Genomic DNA, 27,547 nt, shown 5'->3' with positions numbered 1-27,547 from the left:
CAGAGAAAAACCATTCAAATGTGAAGAGTGTGGGAAGAGCTTTGGTCGGAGTTCACACCTTCAAGCTCATCAAAAAGTCCACACTGGAGAAAAGCCATACAAATGTGAGGAGTGTGGGAAGGGCTTCAAGTGGAGCCTGAACCTCGACATGCATCAGAGGGTCCACACAGGAGAGAAACCATATAAGTGTGGGGAGTGTGGGAAGCACTTCATTCAGGCCTCAAGTCTTCAGCTTCATCAAAGCGTCCACACTGGAGAGAAGCCGTACAGATGTGACAGATGCAGTAAGGTCTTCAGTCGGCCTTCACAGCTACAGTCTCATCAAAGAGTGCACACCGGGGAGAAGCCTTACAAGTGTGAGACCTGTGGTAAGAGCTTCAGTTGGCGCTCCAGTCTAACAGTTCATCACAGAATCCATGCTGCTGATAAATCCTATAAAAGTGATAGGAGTGGTAAGACCATCAGAGAGCCCACACACGAAGAAAGTTCCATAAAATGATTAAAACAAAACCAAAAACAACTCAGGTGTCATGTGAATTCTTCCAGTCATCAAGTTCAAAAGAAAAAAAAATCATTTGTTTCATTAAATTCGGTGTTTCAGCCATAGCTCAACATGTCCCAGTAGTCAGGAGGCCACACGGCAGAGAACTCTGGTAAATGGTGTAGTAAGTTTGAACCTTGACCTCTATTAAATATTAGGGGAGAAGCCTTAGTGTGAGTTTCAGCAGGCCTTGTACAAAAGTATGATGAACATGCCAAAATGTATGCCCATTACAACGTAAATTCCACGAACGCAGCGACGTTTGTTCTGAATCTACAGTCTGAACATTGTCAGCTACTTTGTAGGTGCTCGATATTTGTTCAGTTAATGAATGAGGAAAAACTTTTTGAAAATTATGTTGCAATCCCCTCCAAAATTTCATAAAAATTTGTATTCAGAGCAGTTAACCTAAATCTGGCCTTAAAAGTAATTCAGGGAGACAAAAATTTGAAGTGTTAGAAAACCACTCAGTATTGCAATTTGTAATATTAATGTGGCATCGTCCTGTTACGCTGAGCTCCTTTTGTCTCCCCCCAGCCTCGCTTCAAGTTGGATCTTATCTTGGACTTTGTCTATCTAATATTCTGTGAATCTTATACAGTACAAATGTAGTTATCTTTTGTGACAGTATAGACTTACTGAAAATGGATTGTTCATCTTGCAATACAGAAAACATACTGTTGACCCTTTTTTCAAGAATGTCAAGGCAGAGGTTTAAGTGTCAGAAAGAGTTACTAATGACAGTGACAGAGGACAAACATTTCTTAGTAAATGAACTGATCGTTGGTTTCTTATTCACCACATTTCCATCTAGGTTTTGATGTGATTGTCTCCCAAGGGTTTTAGCATTACTTTCATCAAGACTTCTTAAGTAGAGAAAAGAGGCTGTTTGAAGTAGATTACTTTTGTCAAGTTCTCTATCTCCTTACTCCTCTCTGGCCTGAGATAAAAAGAAAAAAATTATTTGTTGAAATTTGGTAATTTCATCAAACATATTTATTCAACGACTGACTTGCACACTTTTTCCTAGCGGTGGATTGAAAAATTGATTTTCAAAGTGAAGTTGCTGAGTACATATCAAAACATAGAACGTGCGTCCCTTTGATATAGAAATCACAGAATAGGACCTTATAATTAGGAAATTCAAATAGAAAAGGTGAGTAGCATGTCAATGTTACTAAATTTTGTAAAAGTGAAATATTCAATAGGAATGTCTTTATATTTTAAGATAGTTACGTAATAACAGGTCCGTTAAAATGATGGCTTAAACTTAATGACAGAAGCATGTAACAGTTTAATGTATTTTAGGTAGGTACATCACATACCTTAATCAAACATGTATGTGTGTGTGTTAATGCATCCTGTCATCTGTAAAGGGATATTCACCCTTATGTAAACAGTGGCAAGATTTTCAGGGATTTTTTCCACATGTAACTTCCATATTTTAAATTTTTCATTGAGCATCAATTTTCCAGTAAAATACTGTTATTTTTATAGTAACATAGGTAGTAAAATAATGTAAAATATAATATTAAAAATTACTAAGAACATATTAATCCCTCACAGTAAGAAATCCTATCATCATGAGGTATACATATATATGGCCAAAATTAAGGAATAGACCTCTAGAAATCAGTTATAAAAAGAAAAAATGTATATGGTTATTCAAAGATACAGAATAGTAGTGTAACGGTATATTTATAATTAATGCATTTGAAGTTTAGGATAAATCCATGCAGCCCAGAATATTCTGTTTTAATTCCAACAGTAGAAATTTACACATCCTAGTTCTCCTCATCAGGCTTCCTTACTGGGTGAATGGATGGATAGCTCGGGGTACCGGCTTGTCCTTTCAAGTGCTTGGTCTGACTGGAGAAGTAGCTGGGTCGTTCCAGACACTATGACACAGAGAACCATTAGCTGTGGGAAAAAAGGAATTTACCCCCCAAAAAACTTTTTTAAATTGTTTACAAAGTAACAGTGATTGGGCAAATCCTGAAGATAGAGAGTGGAAATAGGTAAGTTTTAGAGGTAAAATTTATCAACGATTCCCTAAGGAAAAATGTGCATAGGGAAGAAACCTCGACTGATGGGAACAAGTTGTTAAGGAGGAGGTTTGCATACCATTTCCTACTTCTTAGTCATTTCACTGATGTTTAACACTTACTTGGTTAAAGGGCTTTACTCAGCAAAAGATGTATTTAATGTGAGAGGCAGGTTTCCAAGATCGGTTTCCTAGACCACACCTTCACATGTGTATGTGAAGTCCATGCTACCTCAAATTGCATTGCATTAGATGTCAGAAATCCTAGGGCTTTCTTGTTTGGTTTGGTTTGGTAGCTATCAAACCACCAACTCTCAAGGTAATTTGTAGTTTAGTGAGTTAAGTCAAGGGCTGGAAAACTACCTCCTGTGAGCCCAACCTGGCTCGTTGCCTTTAAAGCTTTATTGGAACATAAAAGCTCTTTATTGGCCCATCCATTTATTTACCATCTTTGAGTGTTTCCCATTGTGCTGACAGTGTTCAGTGGTTGTGACGAGCACTGATGGCCCACAAAACCTAAAATATTTACTTTCTGGCCCTTGAGAGAAAAAGTCTGTTGATCCCTGTTGTAAGCCCAAAAGGTTTGTCTCTGTAAGTGAAAGACCACAAGTAGAGCAGAACTTAGACTTGGTTCAGTGAGGATTCCAGAGAGGTTTCCTTTTTGATTCTCATATCTGCCCTTCTGGTTGACCTTGTTCTTTAGTTTGGTTCAAAGACAGTGGTAGCAACTAGGGACTACCTGTTTCTTTCTTCACATTCAATGAAAGAGCTGCTCTTCCATTCTTAGTGTTGAGTAGTTCACAACTCACTCCCAGTGCATGGCTTCCTCTAACCTTGACTCCCACCTATGCTAAAGACTAAATCTTTAGCTTTGTATCCGGTTCCATTGGCCTTTGTAGGGCCTTCAGTTTCAACTCCCAGTTGATAGCTTGAGCTCGAAATCTATTTTTAGCGTTGGGGATTTTCTGTCTTAGCTTTGAGCTTGGCTACATAGCAACACTTTGGGGGACTTGTTATAATCAGCATTTCTATCTTTCTTTCCTTCCTTTTTATTTATTTATTTTTTTAAGGGGATCCAAAGTCAAATTCAGTCAGTGGCTGAATGACAACACATTGATTCACAACCTTGTAGATTCTCTTATGTCCTAGGGCATCAGTGGGAAGGAGTAGAATCCTGGAAATTTGAGGTGGAAATATATGGGCAGATTCCAACAAAGCTGAGGCCTGTGACCTCTGACCTGTGACCTCTTAGTTGAGCCTGCTGTGCTATTAGAAGGAAGTCTGCCTCTACTCTGAGATAGTTTCCTTGCAGGGGTCTGTGGATCCTCAAGACTTGCCTCCACTACCTCTCGTTTTTCCAGACCTAGTAATCAGACTAGAGTCCTTGAAATGGGGACGGGAGCAGGGAAGGGGTGGGTACCCACCGGGTATAAAGGATGACCATGAGGAGACACTATCTTCTAAAATATGGAATTTTATAATTTATATCAATAGAAACCTGAGAAATAATGTGTGTGGATTTTGTAGGTATTGAAGCAGGTGGGAGTAATGTAATATTGGGTTAGGCTGGATTTGTTGATACGAGTGCATTCAACACCCATTCCAGACTCAGCGTGTTAGCTTGGCTACCTGGGAATGCCTTCAACAGTTTGCTCAAATGACTGAAACCTGTACCCAAAGTGAGTGTATGCTAAAGTCAAAATGCCAGGACTTTCTAAGTATGTTGTAGCAAAATTTCTTGGCGTTGGCATGACTGACATTTTGAACTGGATAGCTCTTTGTTGTTGGGAGCTGTCCTGTGCACTGTAAGATGGGCCAGTGGCACATACTCTTCCCTGCCACCCTAGTTGTAACAATCAAAAGTGCCTTGAGGGCTTCCTTGGTGGCGCAGTGGTTGAGAGTCCGCCTGCCGATGCAGGGGACACGGGTTCGTGCCCCAGTCCGGGAAGATCCCACATGCCGCGGGGCAGCTGGGCCCGTGAGCCATGGCCGCTGAGCCTGCGCGTCTGGAGCCTGTGCTCCGCAACGGGAGAGACCACAACAGTGAGAGGCCCGCGTAGCAAAAAAAAAAAAAAAAAAGTGCCTTGATACATCCGTGTGCACCAGCCACGTGGGGCTCATTCATAACACAGCTCCTTAAAGAAAAAAGTCTCAAGGGGCATCCCTGGTGGCACAGTGGTTGAGAGTCCGCCTGCCGATGCAGGGGACATGGGTCCGTGCCAGGGCCCGGGAAGATCCCACATGCCGTGGAGCAGCTAGGCCCGTGAGCCATGGCCACTGAGCCTGTGCGGAGCCAGTGTGGAGCTTGTGCTCCACAACGGGAGAGGCCACAACAGTGAGAGCCCCGCGTACCACAAAAAAAAAAAAAAAAAAAGTCTCAAGACACTGCCACATATTTCCTGGGAGGGGGGACCAAAAGTGTCCCCAGCTGAGAACCACCACTGTAGAAGGTTTACAAAGGCATAGGAATGCCAGACCACTGGAGTGGATTTATCACATAAGATCTGCTCACCCAAACCCCCTATGTGCCCTGGGAGGGCTCAGAGGACACTTGCTTTGCCAGAGGTTTAAGAAACGTATTGGTGAGGGGAGCGTTAGGAGTCTTGGAATGCTCTATAGCTGCTCTTCTCTGCAGGCCAGGAATGAGAGGGAAATTATGTCATCATAATGGGCTCCCTAAATTCAGTGAGGCTAATGGGATCGTGGGGCATCATGGGTCAAGTGGAAACACTTCATTGGCAGAGATAAAGTGAGCGTGTTTTTCACAATGAACAGCAAAATGAAAGGGCTCATTAGAATGCTTTGATACACAGAGAGTTTTTATATTTGCTCATGTGCTATCTCTAGGGCTGAAATAAATGGGAAGTCTACTAATACCCTACTTGATTTGAATCAGGAGAAAAGCTCTAGGTCTGATGAATATGTCTGACCGGAATCAACATGGGAATTGTGCTCCCTCAGCCAATTCGATAACATGAGTCAGTTCCCATTTCCAGAGCATCTTGAATGAAGGGCAGGCCGGGTCCCCTTGAGGGAGGATATACCCTGGTTTACTACCAACTATCCCGAGGGTGCTTTCTTCTCCCTGGAAGGGATAAAACAACTGAGGTAGAACAGGAAGAGACAAGAAGCACTCCAAGCTCTGCTGGTCAGGGTTACCCTCCAGCATTGCCTTAATGCTCAGAGCCACACACACCACAGTGAGCTTGGCTCCAGATCAACTACCACGCAACGAAGGTTCTGGAACATTTCCATATCTCGGGGGACCTCATTTCCACGTGACTCTCTTTCATATTCCCCTTTGTCACAGAAGGCTAGGTCCAGTAGTCCGGGTGAGATCTCGGCTCAGGCCCAAGGCTCTCAGACCTCAAAGTTCTGGTCCTGCAAGGGCCCCTGTCCTCTCTTGAGACCACTCCTGGCTCTCTCTGCCGAGAAGGAGCTGCTGGCAGTACGTCCTCTAAGAGTTGAGGTCCATCGTGCAGACCCTGAGAAAACTCCTAGGAAAAGGCTCCACATTCTTGTTGAAGTCAACAGAGCTCAATTCCTTTGGAAGTGCTGGGTGTGTCCCAAGTTGATGCAACTTCAGAGCCATTAGGTCAACCAGCACATGTGTGCGGCTCCTTCCCTTAGACACCTCTGGGCCCTCGTGACATAGGCTCAGAAGACTGCCAGCCTCAAGCCTTACCTCTTCCAAGACCACACCGTCTCCAGGATCTTCTGTCCCATGAATCTCAGTTGCTGTGTGGAAATCAAAAGAGAGGAAAGAGCTTGCCTACGGGTTCTCCTTGGGCTGGGGCCTTCTTGTTTCTCTTCCTCCTCCTCCTCGTCCTCCTCGTCCTCCTTGTCCTCCTCCTCGGGGTGATTTCGGATTCCACATTGCCCATCCACTGGGCCATGTTGAGATGAAAGATATGGCAGCTGAAGCCCTCCAGGACGCCGCCCTTCACGTGCTGCTGGAGGACCTCCAAGGTGGGGAAGACCCGGCAGCAGGCCATGCACCTGAAGCCAGTCTCCATGGTCACCATCCAGTCCGGTGTCTTGGCCCTGGGTGTCTCCTCGACGGCAGGTGACCCTGATGGGCTGCCTGGCTCTGCCCTTTCCTCATACTCTTTCTCCTCCCCAGTGGGCTCACTGTCAGACAGGAGGTTTTCGGTGGACACATCAGAGGGGTAAGTGTCTACTGTGCACGCATCCTCAGGAAGGGTCACTTCTATCCTCAGCTGCTTTTCAGGCAACTCCAAGGGTTTGTTTGTCTTCCAGGAGACAGCGACACCCTTGTTCACTTGTACCTGCATGTAGTATATTTTCATGCCCCTTTCCTCTTTGTCTGTGTGCAGATCGTTCTTACAGGGTGAAGAGGGTGAGGAGGAGACACAGTGTGATGGGGGAGTGGTCTCCCCTTTTTCCTGAACCTGGGCTAGGGGTGCGGTAGGCTGGGCAGTGTCTCGATGTGATCTCCGGATTCCTGAAAAAGGAAATTAAAAACATAATAACATGCATGGGCCATGCCAGAAGCTGAGGGAGCTGGTGTGGTAGACGAGAGAGGGACATTTGCATGATGTAGCTATGTCGTGAGCTTGGTGTCTGTTGGCCGTAGGAGGCAGTGGTGTATCTGGTGTCATCTGTGGGCTTTTTTCTGCGTGTTGGGGGATACTGGAGCGGTGTCTGTATACACGGGTGTGGAGTACAGTGGTGAGGACTGTGGTATGTGAGGGATGCGGATGGATGCGTGTATGACGAGGAGTGTGAGTTTGGGAATACCGGTGGTGCATACCTTGTGGAATGGGGCGGTGGTGCAGGAGGAGAGTACTGTGGATCACGTGCTTGGGGTTCATGTGTGCACTGAGAAGGGCTGTGCCTGGAGGGCGCATGAGTGTGTGAGCTGTGTGGACCTGAGCTGGATGGTGCTGCTCTCAGGCTGGAGGTCTGTGATGCAGAACTCTGTCCTTCTCTGGAAGCAAAGGCAAAGAGAAACCCTACATTTTCCTCTGAAGATGCTTAATCTGGTCCCTCTTCCCTCCACCTCAAGTCCAGACCTTTCCGGCCCCTGCTCCTTGACTTCCCCACCATGGTAGTACCAGGATTCACACCCGCCACCCACCCCTGACTCAGCTGGGATCCACGCCCTCGTAACACCTCAGCCATCCTGCCCAGGCTCCTCCACAGAGCCCTCATCACCTCTGATGACCCTGGGTTTCCTCTCAGCCTCCCTGGGATCTGTGTGCCTCCTGCCTCACAGCCAAGCACCCCCTCACCTGAGGAGCCCCGCGCCCTTACCGGCGTAGATGAGCTTGCGCGGAGAAGAAGCACAGGAGAAGTGTTTAGGGGCAGAGGAGACCTCCCCTACCCCTGGGCTGCAGCCTTGGGCCACCACAGTGGATCCAAGCCGAGGGGGATCCTCTTGTGACTTCGAGATTCCTGAGGGAGGAATGAAAGGCTCAGGGTGGGTTCATCAGTCCTCTGTCCACAAATATTTACTGAGTGTGTGACACGTGTCAGGTGCAGTGAATACACACAGTTGAGAGTGTGGTTCCCAGTGTATACTCCAGTATTTAATTCCAATCAGTACTTACTCTGTCACTGTCTTGTTGGTAATGTAGGCCTCGGTGGTGACTGTGAGTATGTGGGAAGAGTGAGTGATGTGTATCAGTTAAGTCTGTGGCAAGTGTGGGGTTAGCATGGGGAGCACGGTGCAGCTGTGTCTTATCTGTGTCTGTGGCCTTCGTGTGCATGGTTTCTGTTCACAAGTCTGGAATTCTGGGACATGTAACTTTTCCTCATTACATGGTGTGGCTTGTATTTATGGTGTGTGTTCATTCATTCATTCACCAAGATTCAGTAAGCAGCTACTCCTGTGTATCTGGCACTCTTGCATTGTTGTAGTCTCTGGTAATCCTGCACATTCTAGTAGTGGAAGACACACACTAAACAAAACTACAATAAATATATAATACCTGAGCTGGTGGTAAGTATATAAGGGTTGCCAAACTAAACGAAGAAAAATACAGGGCACCCAGTTAAATTTCAGTTTCAGATAAAGCCAGAATAATTTTTTAGTGTAAGTATTCCCATGCAGTATTTGGTCTTACTTACTTTTAGTGTAAGTATGGCCCGTACAATATTTGGGACATACGGATACTGAAAAATTACTTGTTGCTTATCTGGAATTCAAATTGAACTGGATAGCCCATATTTTCTCTGGAAACCCTGACATGGGTTACTGAGACTGTGGTTTACTGTGGTTTGTACAAAGCGGGTCTGGCATTACTCAAGAATGTGTTATAAGTGTTGTGTGTATGACACGTGACTGGTTCTTATAGAGGTATTTAGCGATAGCTGAAGTTAGCTGTGTTTGTGTGAGAGTTGATCAGATACATATATATATATATAGTGTGTGTGTGTGTGTGTCCTATATATATAGTGTGTGTGTCTATATACATATCTCATCTCCAGCGTTTGGTGTTGGAGGACAGGATTGTGGTACAGATGGGTTGTATGAGAACGTAGTACAGGAGGGATGCGTGTATATACCTCCATGTGCTGTGTGTGGTTTACTAAGGAAGTTATATGTGGGGTGTGTGATATTTTTGCTGTATCAGAGTGTACATGGGTGTATGAGTTACTGTCTCATAAAACACCCCTAACAAGAGTTCTGTATACACTCTTACATACAGCGAGTGTCAGCCAGGTCCAGGCAGGGTGACAGGAACTTTACCACGAAGACTTTATATCTGATAAGCACTCTACCCCCATTCATCCTGCTCATCTCTGCACTACGACACACACACACACACACACACACTCACACACACACACAGACACACAGGAACATAGAGAAAAATATTCTGAATGGTTAGGGGCAGTCATTGCCTTCCCCAGCCTGTCCCAGCCACTGCCTGAAAATCTACCTTCTCTCTAGACCTCCATTGCCACGGCCCACCCTACAGTCTCCAGTGTCCTGGGCTTGGTAGGAGCTACTGGGCTCTAATCTGGGGCAGAGACGTCTAGCTGGAACTCTGGGGTGACCACCCCCGCCCAGGGCAAGCTACTCGCCTACATTTAATGCATGCAGGCACCCCGTGGCCCGTGGCTCTCAGAGCTCCCTGCAGGACCCTAAGGACATATCTCACCCCCGCCCACGTGGTATCAGTCTCTGGAAAACCCTTCCCTTCCCTTGATCTCCTTTGGGCAATTCTTCCTGTTGAAGGAATAATACCTCCTTGCTTTAAATATGACACCATCCCTAGACAAACAATCTTCTTTTGAACTGCATTCCACTTGTCAAGATACTTTTCAACAGGGCCTTCAACTCATGGGGCTTCTCTTTCCACTTTGGTAAAAGAGGCCAAGCAACTCATGGGTCTCTCTCAGCATCCTTGCATCCTTCACATCCCCCACCTCATGACCCCAGGGAAAGATCCAAGAGCATAAGAGAGAAATCGGGGACTGAGAAAAGCTGCACCTCTAGGTCTGTGCAAGCAGGATGCAGCCTGCTGTGAGTCCGACAAAGCTCCAGGCCCGGCAGCCCCAGGAGAGAGTCCCCAGACCAGCGGAGCTGACCTCCCATCTCCCAGGGGGCATCTGGCCGTTCTGTGCCATCTCACACCACAGGGACCCTCCGGATGGTTACGGCAGCATCAGTGAGACGAGGTGTCTCGCTCCCTGCTTCACAGGTGACACGTTCTCAGTCCCCTCCATCCTAGAGAAGGTTTAGTTTGGCAGAAACCCATGTCCCCCAGCAAGTTGCCCCCCACATACCTCCTCCGTTCTCGGCAGTTTCCTGGGACTCTACATTTTCCAGATGTTTCCTCTTCTGTCGCCGTTTCATGGTACCAACTAGAAGTCTCCCTTAGAAGATGCCTCAAGAGATGTCCAACTCCTCCTCTTCCCTACAGGTTGGCCCTTGTTGCCTCTTGGGCAATCTGTTGAAATGATTCAATACAAACAAAAATAGTCAAGTCTCCTAAATGGCTGAAAAACTTGTATCACTTAGTGAACCAGCAGTACTGCCTAGTGCTCACCAGGGCTGTTCAGTTTACAAGGTTGCCAGGCGCACAGCAGGATTCTGTGACCTCAATGATGACATCAGAGCATTCTGTGGACCTAAGTTCAGCACTGTGTCTGCAATAGCACAGGCCCCATTTTCAAGAACAATTCCTGTTTCCCAGCCGAAGCTTTCCCGTGAAAGGGAAAGGTTCATACCATATCTATTATAAGTTGTATCATACCATATCTATTATAAAATGAACATTTTGATTGGAGATCTTTTAATGCCTTTTCTAGAGAGATTTAATATGAATATTTTAAATGGTCTCCAGTTTCCCTGTGGATTATTGACATTTTAAACTCTGCACTTCAATTTTCCCTCAATACATGTAATTTTGTCACGGCTATTTCTGTACTTAAAGATGAGGAACTATATAATTGATTTCTTCATTTATTTCCCATCTCTTTCCAAGGTACTGAATTTGATTGTGTCTTACGAATGAGTGAAAAATGCGAGTCCTTGAGTCAGGACATTGGGCCCTTTAGCAAGTAACTCAACCTATCTGGGCTTCAGCTTCTGTCTGTGCGATCGAGAGGCTTGGCCTAGTTGACTTTTCAAATGCTGTGTTTCTTTGATTCACTCTCACGTACTGATCTGCTACTTAGGAAGAGGGCGTGTTCTCATAAAGTAAGAACAGTCGTTTTCTAATCCTTGGGTTGGGCGGAGTTTAAGTGGTCGTACTCAGTTTGTCAGTTTTATTTACTTTTATGTATGCTTAGTTCTAAGTAATTTATATGGCTCTTGTGACAATTTTTAGATCTTCTTTTTTTCTTATTTTCTTTTACAGTTTCTAATTTGCTATCACCAGTATAGAGGAGCGTGATTGACTTTTAAAATTTATTGATCTTGTATGTGTGTGCCTTGTTGAACCGTCTTATTAGTTCCTGCTAGTTTATCTGTGGGTTATTTTGGGTCTCCTAGATAAATGAGCATATTAAATGTAAATAATGTGTTCTTTGGATAAAGTTTATTTTCTTGCATCTATATATATAGAAGCAATATGTTGAATTGATTTAAATATTTAAATACTTACATACCTGTTATCATAATCTAAGATTCTTTATCTCATTTTCTTTCAAACAATATTATGTTTTCAAGATTTAGTGACATCAGTCCATATAGATCTAGGTCTTTGATTTTTGACTGTTTGGTATTATTTCGTCACATTCGTATAGCATCATTTATTTTCCATTCAAGCATTATTGGACAATTGGATTGTTTCCCTCCCTTCTCTAAAACAAGCAATGTTTCCTAGAATATCCCTGAAGATGTCTGACAGTCGAGAAGGGCCAGGCTGCCCAAAGGTTCCTACTTGCTTTTAGCCACCTTTCAACAGGCCATCTCCAGCCAGCAATTTGAAGCACTGATGAAATGAAAACTCCCCCAAGTGTGGAGATCTTAGGAGCTTCCTAGAATGTGGGAGGTTAATGAGAGGCATCCTGCTGGGATCCCAGGGGAGTCTGAGCTGGCCTGAAGCTCATCTTCCTCCTCCACCTCTCAAGAGAAATGTGGAGGAAAGAAGACTTCAAAAACTGTGAGTAGGCAGAGGGAGAGAGATTGGGGGCTGAAGCTGCAACTGAGGTCTTGGAGTGGGTTGTGAGGACGCAGAGCCTATAGAGAGCCAGGCTCTGCCTTCTGAGCACTTCTCCCCTAAGTTTGCTCATCATTCAGGTGATAGCAGGCATATACAGCCAACTCGGCCCACACTGTCACAGAAAGCCTTATCAGAATCTCTTCTTCTTCATACACTCTTGTGTCTGTTACTTGGTTATTGCCTTTGGTACTCCACTGATGTGAACCACAGTCACCAGGGGATGGAGGACACTAGTGACCCATCTTGCTCTGTGGCCTCAGTCCACAGCTTGAGGGTAAGGGAAGAGGCCAAATGAAGGTCAAGTAGGAAAGATGGAGTTTGAAGAGAAGACCTGAGTTAAGGGTGTCTTCTCAAGTCTTGATGACTGAAATGTAGCTCCAGTACCTGAAGTCCTGCTTGTTCTCAAGGCTGACCACGGGGCTGGGTGCACTCAGTGAAGGAATCGTATACACTTAGTATTTCCTTGCTTGCTCACACTTGCCCTCCTCTGATACACACTCTGCACGACTGATCTTCCCCTGAAACAACTTTCCACCTGCCACTGTCATCTCATGAACATTTGCTTCCCCTTCCTAGTGTCCCCCTAGAATGCTACTGCAGACAATTCATAATTTGATAATCATGCTTCTTACCATAGTCTCAGCAACTTCTGAGAAATTTTATTCACTTTATTCCATAGTCTTCACCCATCAATAATCTTCCTTAACTTCCTAGCTGCAGGTTAACCCATTTGGAATCATTTCTTTTTCTTTCTCTTCTTTGGCAAATCCTTTCTATCTTTTAAGGTCTTTTTCTTGTCTCTCTACCATCCTGCCTTCCTGAACTTCTTTTTTTTCCGTTTAAGTAACCTTTCAATCTCCTTCCCCAACTTCCTCATAAACATTTAGAATTTATTCCTCACAAGTTAGACAGCGGTTTATGAATGGCCAGGCATAATGGACTCAGAATGAGTTGGCACCCCCGAGGTACCTGTCTTGCTGGGGAGCCACAGGTGAAGGGCTGTCTGCTGGACACATGTTTGCATGGAGTCAGGCTGAGTGGCCTCGGGGTGCTTGCTCTGCACTTGTGTGTGTTTCTCCCTAGTTGGTTTCCTTGTCCATCCACCTGTGACCTCCCTCCATCCAGCCCAGGGAAACCTTCTCATCACAGGGGTAGGATGTTTGTCTCATTTTCCATCACATCCTTTCCCCAAAGTTTGGTTGTGAGTTGTTCCCATTCCAAAGACCTTTCCTCTTTGAAGAGAAAAGAGAAAATCTTGTCTCTCCTTTTCTCTCACTTCACTTCTGCTCTATTATCTCCTCCATCCAGAAGGGCCCACTGACTCAAATGGGTGTAGATCTGAAGATGGCAAGAAATGCCAGCAATTCTGAAATAATAATACGGATGGATCAGGAAAACTTGAAAACCTTTATCCCGCCACATTAAAAAAAATTGCACTTCCAGTGTATTCAGAGTCTCTGTGTAGAAACACAAATGATGTAGAAATTGAATTACACTCAAGTTTTGCTTTCCTCCTTTCCTGATTTATTCTAATCCTCAAAGTTAACATGATGTACTATTTGTTATGTAAAGTTTCAGAGATTTTCTACACATGCACACTTTTCTTTTTTTCACATAAGAGTGTGAACTAGGTCACTTTCAACATGCTGTGATTCTGTGATTCACTGTCTCCCACCGGGTCATCCACTGATAAAGTCATGTGTTTCATGGAGAAATATTTCCAATAGCTAATAGCCAATGTCTGTGGAGTGCTTACTCTGTGTCGGTTTCTTCTAACTACGTTACAGTTAATTTGTACAACATACCCATGGACTAGGTACAATGGTAACCCCCAAGTGACAGATAAGTGCAGATAAGTACAAATAAATACAGAGGCCAAGTGACTTTCCCAAGACACTGGAGCAAATCAAAATCCATACCTCTGTAATCATTTTGATCTATTGCCTCTGCCTGGGAAGCTTGATGATTTGGCAACTAAAACCTTAAATATCATGTTCCATTTTCATATCTGTGACAGAAGCGTGGGACTGTGATACGGGGTAACTAACCTGAGTACTTTTGAAAACCCTTATGCACCTGGATGAAAGTAAGCCAGGGACTGCAAGCCATAGATTTAAGGTTTCCTACCAACTTTTAAAAATAGCTTCTTGAATGCAATTTATGTAATGTCAAGGCTAAGATGTAGTCCAAATAGTAACAGAAAAATGAAGATATGCAGAAAAATACTTAAAGTTGACAAGTATTGGGAGTGTAGTATTTTTGGGGCCAGTGTGAAGACCACAGGAAAACTTGCTGTTTCCATCCCAAAGGGAAGAGCTCTGTGTTGCAACTGCCAAGGTACCTGGGGCAGCACGTGTGCACACTGCTTAGTAAAGAAGCATCCTCAGTTTGATAGAATCATATGGGAGTCTTACATTTGGTTAGCAGGTTCTACCTTCTTGATGTAATAATATTTTCAGGGTGTGGGAGGGTATCAAGCTCTGAAAATACCCTTGGAGAGATTTGCTTATTAAGTTTGGCTTTTTCAATCTCCCTAATACTTCTTTACTAAGCACCAGGCGGCTTCCTTCGCTTGTCAGAATCATGTTGTTTTTCCCTTGTCGAATGAACTTCCAAATACTTTTGGATGAGCTATTAAGTTTGGAAAAAAATATACATCTCTTTAAAATAAGGAAGATAATTACAATTACAAGTAGAAAAGACTCTAAAATGGAGAATATATGCCATTACAGGCAATTAATGGGAGTGGGAAGCTCGTGCTCACTGTCCAGGACATAGAAGTAAAAGCTGAGGATGCTCTGAGGCATCTCTTGGATCTCTATAAGCCTCCATCATTTCTGATGAGTAGGGTTGACAGGTAAAATATAAGCTGTTCAGTTAAATATGAATGTCTGAAAAACAACGAGTACATTTTTAAGATAAGTATGCCCCAAATACTACATAGGATCTACTTATACTAAAAGTGATGACTTACTATTCATGTGAAGTTCAAGTTTAACTGGGTATCCTGTATTTTTATTTAGTAAATCTGACAGCCCTACTGATGATCCACAATGGAGGCAGTTCAGGAACGGTACATGCTGGCTCTCGGACAGTCAGAAATGGCTCCAGCATATCCAGGTACAGTATGAATTTCTTTTTGGATGTAGCTCAGAAGCCATGGCCAGCCCTTGACTGCAAGTACTGCCTCGGGTTTCCCTGAGGTGGGGTAAACCTTCCTCTTAATGGCCTTTTGGTAAGTCTGGAAGACCATATCCAAGGGGAGCCCCAAAGTCAGTTTCATCCTCACAACCATGTTTTCAATTCCTGGAATTGGCTGCATGTGACTCACAAGAGATGAGGAGGTTTGTGAAAATTGGGAGTGTCATAGCTTGAACCCTTTGTAGGTAAAGTTTTGGTGTTCTGAGAGTTTTAACAGGAGCAATGTGAAAGAATCCAGGTCCCCAGGTAGATAGAAATAATCCTCTTATACTTCTGTGTATGTGACAAGTCTCTAGTAGCTCACAGAACAAATATCTGGTCTTGGAAAGACTGATCCAAGCTTGGATGTTTCTGGTGACAAGGCAAGGTCGTGAGTTTGAAGTTCACCTTTTATGGTTGAGGAGACTATAAGGTTGTCAGAAGGGCAATCATGGAGGAGTCGTTGGCTTCATCCATTGTGCAGGCTTGTATATTTGGTTCTATCTAGATTGTGTTTCAAAGGTGGAGCTTGTTTACAATTATGAACATTCTCTGAGATGCTTTTTGGACCTTCATTCCTAGAGCGAGAGCAGTGCCGAGGTTCTAGAAATGCCCTGGATATTCTGAGCTGTCAATGGCCTTTCCCAGGTACTGTTCCCTTGGTGCTGCTCCTTGAAATGTGCAAAGGGATTATCATCTGTTTTGTGGTGGGTCCTAGCATTGTGAAAGGAAGCTGCTGCACCTGGCTCAGAGGATTTGGGATGTGGTTGGAGTAGATGGGCCAAATTTGGTAACTGGTGTTACTATAGATAAGGACAACAAATTATTGGAAGTGGCGTTGTCTGGGATGGGAATGATGTTGCAAGTTCACAAATGTTCCAGGACCAAGGAAGACAACCAGAAGTACTGGGATTGTTTTAGGTTGCAGGTAAGAGACAGAGGCATGGACTAGAGATTGAGCTCATACAGCTGGTTAGTGTGTTGTTCATTCGTTCATTCATTCATTTATTCATCCAACACGTATTTACTGAGTTCCTATCATGTGTCAGTTAGTCTGTTAGGTTTTGTGATACGATAGTGAAGGAAACAACTTCTCGGTCTTTAAGGAGTGTATAGTTCAGTCAGAGAGACTGATAAAGAAATAGGTAATTACAACATCGGAAATAAGTCATTTGATAGAGGAAGTAGGTGTTTGTGGGTGTAAACAGGAGGGTAAATTTAACTAAGTCCAGTTGTGGTGGTTGGGAATGGGAGACCCAGAGGGACTTCTTGAACGAAGTGATAGTGGAGATGAGCAGGGTGAGTAGCAATTTTCCAGGACCTTCCCAGGCAAAGATGGAAGGAAGGAAGGAAGTTTCAGGCAGAGGGACCACTCTGTACAAAATCCTTAAGATAAAGAGAATATTGTATGTTCTTCAGCATGGCTGGGGCATGAACTCTGAGAAAGGGGGTTGATAGGAGATATGGCTGGAACGAGAGCCATGGCTCTGTCATTTAGACTTTGTTCTGTAAGCAATGGGGATTCATTGAAGGTGAAGGCAGAGGAGTGCCTCCATCAGACTGTGTCCTAGAAAAGCCACTTAGGTGACTGTGTATAGGGTGGGTTTAACTGAGCACCAGCGTGGACAGTAAGCTCAAATTTTTCTGTGTGGGACCAGTGTCACACATGGGACTATGTAGGGCACCAGATTCAATGGGGCAATGAATGTTTTTTGGTTTTTTCCTCCTTTTTTATATGAGGCTAGGCAGATGATGCCATGCCTTCGTTCCATTAAGAGCAATGTGAAATCAGTGAAATCTCCTAAGATTCTGCAAGGCAGATTTTTCTTTGTATGATTTTAAATTCCCTCAAGACCTGAAAGGGCCATTGCTGTAGAAAAGGGGTCTGGTACATGTAACACCTGGATGGAAATAACAGCTTATGGGAAAACATGGAATTTGAGGAATTCTGGGGCAGGATGCTGGAAGTAGATGACTGCAAAAGGCCTTTCCAAGTCACAGCCTTATAGCTCCTGGTCCTCTTTACCTTCTCCTCTTCCTGACCCCAACCTCATGAGGATGAAAGTGTACTCTAGAGACCTTTGATCAAATCCTGCCCACAACAGTCTGTGGTTTGAAAGTTACAAAATTCCCTGAGAATTGGTAAGCTCTCTATCTTCCTCATTAGTCATTTAGTACCATTTATAATTTCCAAAGAGCTACTGTTTATAGAGCCCTTGCTTTCCATGTCTGAGTGTGTTTTATCATTATTCTTTTTGATCTTGGAAATGTAATCTTTAACAAACCACCAATTAACCATGAAATGTCACTGCAGCAAAACATCAGTATTCTCCATGGGGTTTGTTGTACTTGGATTTGACCTTCATTGTTCATTCTTGGACTGTCTTCCTAGTTTGTGGCTTATTTGGATTCGCATTTCTTCTTTTTGTTGATTACTTGAAAGCTTTTGTGTAGAAATTAAGCTGGTAAAATAACATAGAAGGCTTTTCCCCTATGATAGTCCCTTTCTTTTGATACCAGTAATTAAAAGTGTGCTGTGATAGCATTAGAGGACTTAAAGTTTGAAGGTTTTAAGAATGACTTGGAGACTCAGGAGTGAAAAGGGACTAATACAAGTGAGCATGAATTATTATTTTGCTCAAAATACTATTTAAAAGAGATTACAATTTAGGTTTATTGAAGAAAATGGTTATATTTGAGCTATTTGAAGTTCTAACAGTCAGATATTCTTTGAAAATCTATTTTAAAGTTCTAACTGGTGATCGTAGAATAAAATTGCCACTTGATGGAATGTGGAATGTGAAGAGGTGAAAGAAAAGTCAGACTGGAATGATGCTACAAAAAAAGAAACTTCCCATCATGACCAGGCAGAGCAAATGGAAATCAGGTGGGAAAGGACATAGAAGCAGAGATGGTTTTGTGATTCCTGGAGCCTGCAGCTCTTTGAAAGTGCTAACCACCATGGGGCAGGTGCAGAGCACCAAATGAGAGCCTCTCGTAAAAGTCCACGTGGCAGAGATGACAGGGGCACCAGGTGGGAAGTCTCTCCATGTTTGGTACACAGGCTGGAATTTCCAAGATATGAAGACACAGGTCTTTCTCTGAAAGGGGCGGACTGTGACGTTTTTTAGATAGAATTTCCAGAGCTAATGACATACTCAAGCTAAAGAAAATATATCTGTCCATCTAGGGACGCTGAAAACAGTGGGAGGCAGAAAGAGAAAATATTTTGGCAACTGAGAGACCTGGGCTGGTGTCTGTTACTTCAGTAAATTACTTAATGCCTTTGAGTCCAGCTTCCTCCTCTATAAACTGGTGATGTACTAATAAGATTGTTGTGGGCATTAAATGAGATCATGGACGTTGGGCCATTGGTACAGTACCTGGCACATAAGAACTGTTTAATAAATGGAAACCAGCACTCATTATTCAAATGATAAGAATAGTGCATCTCAGGCTCTTGTTGAGAGAGGTTTCTTATTATCTATTCTAATTGCTAAGATGACTTGTGAAGCCCTCTGAATTTGCATTTGCCGGTTGCCTGCTATTGGCAATTTGTTCAATGTCCCTCCTATATTTCTTAGACCCTACCATTTTGTGCATGTGGCAAACTTTCAATTGCCATTATTTGGCATTTTCCAGCCCAGGAACTTCTGAAGCTGTTGAAGTCTGCTCTGTCTGTGTAGATGGCAGGAAGGAAGTGAGGGGAATTAATAGCTTCCCAGCAGCAGTCCTCAACCAAGGACTGATGGGAGTGGGTATCTAAATGCCCCAGCTCCCTGGCCCTTCAAGTTGGAAGCTTGTGTTTCCCAGAGTTTCTCTGTGGATTACCTCCACTTTTCCACACTCTTACCTGGCTATAACACAGTATTTAATGCTTGCCTTCTCTTCCCTATCTCACTTTCCTATTGGCGTTTCTTCCATTTCTCATATTAACTATTTGAACTGGAATGTTTATGACTGGGTTTGATTCTGGGAGAACCCCTAGGAAGTCATTTTCTTGAGAGAAAACAGTTGTCAAGTTGCCTTCTATGAAAAGATATAAAATAATAGAAAAACTTAAGCTTTCTTTATGGTCGATTGATTTTTCCCTATGCACATTAATTGGCTACAGTATTGTTTAAATAATGATATAATATAGAAGTGATACAAAAAGCAAAAGGACACTGCTGATTTTAGAATATTTGTTTTCATGTTAAGCATCTAAGACACATCAGTTATGTGAAATGAAAACATGATGACCCAAAACCTATGGGATGCAGCAACTGCAGTTCTAAGAGGGAAGTTTATAGCAATACAATCCTACCTCAAGAAACAGGAAAAATCTCAAATAAACAACCTAACCTCACACCTAAAGCAATTAGAGAAAGAAAAACAAAAAAAGACCCAAAGTTAGCAAAAGGAAAGAAATCATTAAGATCACATCAGAAATAAACAAAAAAGAAATGAAGGAAACAGTAGCAAAGATCAATAAAACTAAAAGCCGGTTCTTTGAGAAGAGAAGCCAAATTGATAAACCATTAGTCAGACTCATCAGGAAAAAAAGGGAGAAGATGCAAATCAACAGTTAGAAATGAAGAAGAAGTAACAACTGACACTGCAGAAATACAAAGGATCGTGAGAGATGACTACAAGCAACTCTATGCCAATAAAATGGACAACCTGGAAGAAATGGACAAATTATTAGAAAAGCATAACCTTCCGAGACCGAACCAGGAAGGAATAGAAAATATAAACAGACCAATCACAAGTGCTGAAATTGAGACTGTGATTAAAAATCTTCCAAGAAACAAAAGCCCAGGACCAGATGGCTTCACAGGCAAATTCTATCAAACATTTAGAGAAGAGCTAACACGTCTCCTTGTCAAGCTCTCCCAAAATGTAGCAGATGGAGCAACACTTCCAAACTCATTCTACAAGGCCACCATCACCCTGATACCAAAACCAGACAAATATGTCACATTGATAGAAAACTACAGGCCAATATCATTGATGAACAGAGATGAAAAAATCCTCAACAAAATACTAGCAAACAGAATCCAGCAGCACATTAAAAGGATCATACACCACGATCAAGTGGGGTTTATCCCAGGATGCAAGGATTCTTTAATATACGCAAATCAATCATTGTGATAAACCATATTAACAAATTGAAGGAGTAAAACAATATGATCATCTCAAGAGATGCAGAAAAAGCTTTTGACAAAATTCAACACCCATTTATGATAAAAAGCATCCAGAAACTAGGCATAGAGGGAACTTACCTCAGTATAATAAAGGCCATGTATGACAAACCCATAGCTAACATCGTTCTCAATGGTGAGAAACTGAAACCCTTTCCTCTAAGATCAGGAACAAGACAAGGTTGTCCACTCTCACCACTATTATTCAACATAGTTTTGGAAGTTTTAGCCGCAGCAATCAGAGGAGAAAAAGAAATAAAAGGAATCCAAATTGGAAAAGAAGTAAAGCTGTCACTGTTTGCAGATGACATGCTACTTTACATAGAGAATCCTAAAGATGCTACCAGAAAACTACTAGAGCTAATCAATGAATTTGGTAAAGTAGCAGGATACAAAATGGGCAGAAACCTCTTGCATTCCTGTACACTAATGATGAAAAATCTGAAAGAGAAATGAAGGAAACACTCCCATTTACCATGGCAACAAAAAGAATAAAATACCTAGGAATAAACCTACCTAAGGAGACAAAAGACCTGTATGCAGAAAAGTGTAAGACACTGATGAAAGAAATGAAATATGATTCAAATAGATGGAGAGGAATACCATGTTCTTGGATTGGAAGAATCAACATTGTGAAAATGACTATACGACCCAAAGCAATCTACAGATTCAGTGCAATTCCCATCAAACTAGCAATGGCATTTTTCACAGAACTAGAACAAAAATTTTCACAATTTGTATGGAAACACAAAAGACCCTGAATAGCCAAAGCAATGTTGAGAAAGAAAAACGAGCTGGAGGAATCAGGCTCCCAGACTTCATACTATACTACAAAGCTACAGTAATCAAGACAGTATGGTACTGGCACAAAAACAGAAATATAGATCAGTGGAACAGGACAGAAAGCCCGGAGATAAAGCCACGCACATTTGGTCACCTTATTTTTGAGAAAGGAGGCAAGAATACACAATGGAAAGAAGAGAGCCTCTTCTATAAGTGGTGCTGAGAAAACTGGACAGCTACATGTTAAAGAATGAAATTAGAACACTCCCTAACACCATACGAAAAAGAAAGTCAAAATGGATTAATGACCTAAATATACAGCCAGACACTATAAAACTCTTCAAGGAAAACATAGGCAGAACAGTCTATGACATAAATCACAGCAAGATCCTTTTTGACCCACCTCCTAGAGAAATGGAAATAAAAATAAACAAATGGGACCTAATGAAACGTAAAAGCTTTTGCACATCAAAAGAAACCCTAAACAAGATGAAAAGACCACCCTCAGAATGGGAGGAAATATTTGCAAACGAAGCAACTGACAAAGGATCAATCTCCAAAATTCACAAACATCTCATGCAACTCAATATCAAAAAAACAAAGAACCCAATCCAAAAATGGGCAGAAGGCCTAAATAGACATTTCTCCAAAGAAGATATAGAGATTGCCCACAAACACATGAAAGAATGCTCAACATCACTAATCATTAGAGAAATGCAAATCAAAGCTACAATGAGGTATCACCTCACACCAGTCAGAATGGCCATCATCAAAAAATCTACAAACCGTAAATGCTGCAGAGGCTGTGGAGAAAAGGGAAGCCTCTTGCACTGTTGTTGGGAATGTAACTTGATACAGCCACTATGGAGGTCAGTATGGAGGTTCCTTAAAAAACTAAAAATAGAGCTACCATACGACTCAGCAATCCCACTACTGGGCATATACCCTGAGAAAACCATAATTCAAAAAGAGTCATGTGCCACAATGTTCATTGCAGCTCTATTTACAACAGCCAGGGTATGGAAGCAACCTATGTGTCCATCGATAGATGAATGGATAAAGAAGATGTGGCACATATATACAATGGAATACTACTCAGCCATAAAAAGAAACAAAATTGAGTTATTTGTAGTGAGGTGAATGGAGCTAGAGACTGCTATACAGAGTGAAGTAAGTCTGAAAGAGAAAAATAAATACCCTATGCTAACACGTATATATGGTATCTAAAAAAAAACAAAGGTTCTGAAGAACCTAGGGGCAGGATAGGAATAAAGACACAGGTGTAGAGAATGGACTTGAGGACACGGGGAGTGGGAAGGGTAAGCTGGGATGAAGTGAGAGAGTGGCATGGACATATATACACTACCAAATGTGAAATAGATAGCTAGTGGGAAGCGGCCGCATAGCACAGGGAGATCAGCTCGGTGCTTTGTTACCACCTAGAGGGGTGGGATAGGGAGAGTGGGAGGGAGACACAAGAGGGAGGAGATATGGTGATATATGTATATATATAGCTGATTCACTTTTTAATAAAGCATGAACTAACACTCCATTTTAAAGTAAGTATAACCCAATAAAGATGTTAAAAAAGAAAAGAAAAGAAAAGATTGAATCGGACCAGAACCCATGTGTAATCACAGCTCGGCATTTAACAACTGGTTTAATTCCTTATCATAAATATACAACCAGGCCAGAGGCATCCAATATTTATAATAAATATCAGTGACATGATAGTATCATCATGAGACCTCTGTGTATTCTTTCTGATTCAGATGAAACCCAAATTTTCTGTCTCCCCACAAAACTTACTTTTTCTATTTTCATGCATTGACTGCATAATTGATTTTGGAGAGCTGTTCCATCTGTGTTTTGAGTTGGGCTGAAGTAAGCAGTCTCCCTCTCAGGGGGTATGCCTACTCATAACTCAGACAAAATACAGCATGGAATACACGTTGGATGTTTTGGTTTTATCTATCAGGTTGATTTACAAATGACGCCAGCGGTTGTGTCGTCAAAATATCAGCTTTCAAACTTTTTTCCCCCCAGTGATTGATTCCTTTTACAAATATAATTTTCTCTAGAACTCCAAAGTATAAACTATATTATGAAAATACTGATTTGACAGGCAGGTAGCTGAAAATGGTAATGGACTGCTGTGTGCTCTCAGGACACTCTGCAGTTATTATTTACCCAGAAACCCATGGGAGGTATAGTAAGAAATCCCATTTCAAAATTGCATCACCAACAATGCCTAACTACTGCTTGTATTTTTTTTTTTTTAATTTTTATATTTTGCGGTACACGGGCCTCTCACTGCTGTGGCCTCTCCCTTTGCGGAGCACAGGCTCTGGACGCGCAGGCTCAGCGGCCATGGCTCACGGGCCTAGCCGCTCTGCGGCATGTGGGATCTTCCCAGACTGGGGCACAAATGCGCATCCCCTGCATCGGCAGGTGGACTCTCAACCACTGCGCCACCAGGGAAGCCCTCGTATTTCTTATCATAAGCATCAAAGTCAGGGAAGAAGCACACAAAACTTCTAATAAGTACTAAAAGATTTATAACTAAGTAATATTAAAACATTATCTGTTAGAAATTAGTTATTGAGTAATTGACTATTATGTGATAAGACTGGGTTCCAGGTAGATGAGTCTGAATTTTACATGGTATAGAAATTGGAGGGGCATGTTATTGTAGAAGTGGGTTACTGATAGGGGAAAACGGAATTCTCTTATTATATAAATCTTAGAGAAGGGACAGTTTACCGTGATAAACTTAGATGATATGTACTTAGCCAATTGTACCAATAGGCCAGTCTGTGCGATGTTCAAGGAACATGGATTTTCCATTCTCTGAGGTCCTATCCAGTTGCATGAAACCCAGAATGGTGTCTCATCTAACCCTTTGGGATCCTGAAAACTGTTTGTCACCCTGAAAATCCAGCATGATTCCCCAACATGATTGCAAAATCTGCCATTAATCAAGCAGCCCTTGTAACCTGGCTCTAGCAGTTTCTCACTATACCACTAGCACCATCTTGCCTCATTGCCCAAAGGTTGCATGCTAAGACTAGGTACTGCACATGCCCAATATGGACTGGTTTAGCATGTAGGCTTTGACAAAGGCTTTCACAGACATGAGGACTTGATTACACATGTTTAGAAATGAGAGCAAAGCAGGTACTGCTGTTTTAAAAAAATGACCAGGGCCAATCTACACACTTACTAATAACTAACATATTTAAAGTAAGGTCATTTATATACACAAATTTGGTAGGAGTCTTACACTGAGATTTGCAGACAAGAATGAGTTAACCAGACATGCCTTGCAAGGGGGTTCACCAAAATGTGTTAAAACCTAATATATATCACTTGTGAGTCAGTGACTCCTAGAATATTCCCACAGTGTTAAAATATACATTAAAAATAAAAAATTTGGACTAAATTATTTGTATGTAACACCTGAAACAACTATGCAGAATTTTAGGGCTTCTAGAAACATAGCTTAAAAATAAATCCTAAAATGAGGTCCCTGGCTTGGAGAATTTGGATTATTGCCATTTTACCAATGGAGAAAAAGCAAACAAATCAAAAAATGACTTAGGCATGATTACATAGTAACTCAATGGCAGGCCTGAAGAGTGGAACTCAGGGTTTCTGTGCTGAAATCCAGGAATCCAATGAGCTAAACTTCCAGGAAGTAGAGTATAGCACTGAAGTTCCAGACGACAGCTATATCATTGAGTTTGGTGTAAAATAAAATTCATTTCATTCAAGTGAGAACTGTTAGTTGCTCAAAAATAATATTGGGATATAACCTCCTATTACTTTGACTTTGCTCCTAATCCATGTCTGATGGCTTGGTAATGATAAAAAATCAAAGTGTAAAGTTATGTGCAGGAATACTCATTAGACTTGGAGGACAGAACCAGTAATGGGAAGGAATTGTAGGCTACTGTCTTAGGCTGTGAAGTCATTCATAATAAGCTTCTTATTAGCTTTTGGGCCACCATGTTGTACTGAATATCAAGCGTTAATCACCTCAGCTTGTAGACTGTAAAGTGTCTATAGGAAACAGAGTGTCATTTGATTTTCCCTAAAGTGATGCTGAAGCACATTGGCAATAGATTAACATTTTAAAGGACCATCATTTAAAGAAATGCTTTTCCTCAAAGAGTGAAATTCAGAACAACCTATTGTAGCCTTAAAGTTCGGATGGCTCTTTGTTTGCATCCAACTTGATTCTGATGGGAAATTTTGGACAGTCCCCTTCCCTCATTGTGGAGAGTCAGGGGGAGCTCAGATAAGGTGCTTGCCTTGAAAATGCATGATGAAGTTTGTGTAGTGAAGGAAGATGTAGGGGTGAGTATTCACTAAAGGCATTTAGTTTTCTCATTCAGAAGATAAGTTCAGATTTTCCCAAAAGGTAGGAAAAGATCTAGAAATGGAAGACAAAGCTGAGAGTAGAAGTAGGACAATGTGAGATCAGGTGGGCATGGAGCATGGAAGGATCTCTTTTTCTCTTTGTTGATTTTCAACTGGTTTATTGGCTTTATTGGTGTATTAGTTTTGGAGAGAAGGTGTGAACGTAGGCTTTGTGTATGTACAATCTTCTCGTTTCCTTTTACTGAGAATCTCTGGTACAGGGTGGGATTAGGATCAGTGATAGCGGGTATGAGTCAGCAGAGGAACAGATCTCAAGAAATAGTTCAATTGAAGAATTTTAATAACGAACTAATAATTTCATAAGAAGATAGGGCATGTTTCAGCCCACAAAGGGAATATTTTATTGAAAAATACACTCTCTCCATAGTATGTGCTTGTACCCACTGGGGTAATTCTGGGAGTTAGATAATGCTTTGAAGTTAGTTGGGTGGTTTGAAGGTTTCTACCACTCTGTTCCTGAAAAGGTGTTTTTCATCTTTCTTTTTGATAATAATGCTTACAGGCTTTGTAGAGTAGATACAATGATGCAGAATAAACTCAATAGATAGAACAAATAGGTAGCTAAAATACCTCTCAATGGAAGGGGACCAAATGCATTGTGAATAACCAAGTGTTCATTTTATTCCAAGGAGGGGGGTGGGTAAATGACCCTGGTTCTGTGCCAGATGTTGTTTCAAAACTGGAGCTAGTGGCGATGGAGTCTTGCTGTGTCACTTCAGAAAGGACGTGTTGACTACCATTGTCAGTCTATCTGGTGGCAGTCTTTGTCGTCATTCGCCACAGCCGAGAAGGCAGGCGTCTCACACAAAGTTGTTGAGTTGACAGATGTTTCTTGCGTGGAAGCTCCGAGTTAGCTACCTTTGTAGAGTTTCCTATCCAGCTCAAGCTGGGACTACAGGAACCATTCAGCAAATGAACACTGACTCTACCAGCTGTTCCATCTACAGCACACGGAGGCTTTTCAGCTTGTCTGAAGCCTGGTACAATTTGTCTGCACAGGTGCTGCAGGTGGAAAGGTATATTAGACTCTCATTAACGCTGGCATTTCACTAGAGGCATTCAAGCCTCCCAGAGCTGGAAAGGGTTGCACTCTTAAATGTTAGGATTCAAAGGACATTCAGATCTTAAGGAGAGAAGCAGGGACATGTAGGCAATGGCCCTCTTTGTTTATAATGTCTCCTTGGTTTCTGAACTCATTCAGTGTTTTGTCCTCCCCTGCCGCTCTGGATGCTGCTGTGCCAGATTCATTAACTGATTAACCCCCCTTTTCATTTTCATGTGAAATGATTCTAACGTTTAAGTAATGAACCCTGGTCTCACTGGTGTGCTGCTGACCTTGGGCTTGTTTTGAATTTGCTAGCTGGCTGCAGTTTACTCTTCAAGCCTTGCCTAAAGTTATCATTCTGTGATGAGATATGAAGAAAATCGGTTAGAAATGGTCCAAAAGACTGAACCAATACAGGAATGGATGATTTTTTTCACCCAAACAGAGACGGAAGAGAGGGAAGTAGGATAACTGCATCTTGATGGGACATGGCATGTCTGAAGTGAGTGGGAAAGGGAGACGAATATGGAAATTCTTTAGCCCTTGCAGTAGAGACTGGGGGTAGAGGGATAGCTTTAAGTTCCCTTTAGTTTATTTAAGAAATGATTTTATCCTCACATCTGAATGGTCTGAGTACAAATCCAAGTTAATTACAGTGGAACCCGTTGGACTCCTGATGTTATGGTG

The 27,547-nt window shown here is 42.3% G+C and overlaps 1 protein-coding gene and 1 pseudogene across 2 annotated transcripts in view; both read right to left on the bottom strand.

Annotated features, from left to right (window-relative positions):
* Positions 1-1,805: 1,805 nt before the first annotated feature.
* Positions 1,806-10,413, bottom strand: LOC309816150 (protein FAM170A-like; annotated as a pseudogene). Its single transcript has 3 exons — positions 10,344-10,413; positions 6,362-7,050; positions 1,806-1,810 (listed from the first exon to the last, which is right to left on the bottom strand). The product of its transcript is annotated as a protein FAM170A-like (transcript).
* Positions 10,414-14,215: 3,802 nt separating this feature from the next.
* The window catches only part of LOC309816149 (protein FAM170A-like), a gene marked incomplete at both ends in the record, with an annotated part of 31,936 nt that continues 18,604 nt past the window's right edge, over positions 14,216-27,547 (bottom strand). Inside the window, one exon of the mRNA XM_082646807.1 lies at positions 14,216-14,234. Coding sequence (XP_082502933.1) covers positions 14,216-14,234 — 19 coding nt within the window. The remainder of the gene's footprint in view (positions 14,235-27,547) is intronic.

Source organism: Mesoplodon mirus, assembly GCF_964341445.2.
Source record: "Mesoplodon mirus genome assembly, contig: SUPER_14_unloc_3, whole genome shotgun sequence".
Lineage (NCBI taxonomy): Eukaryota > Metazoa > Chordata > Mammalia > Artiodactyla > Ziphiidae > Mesoplodon > Mesoplodon mirus.
This window is presented reverse-complemented; position numbering and strand designations above follow the sequence as displayed.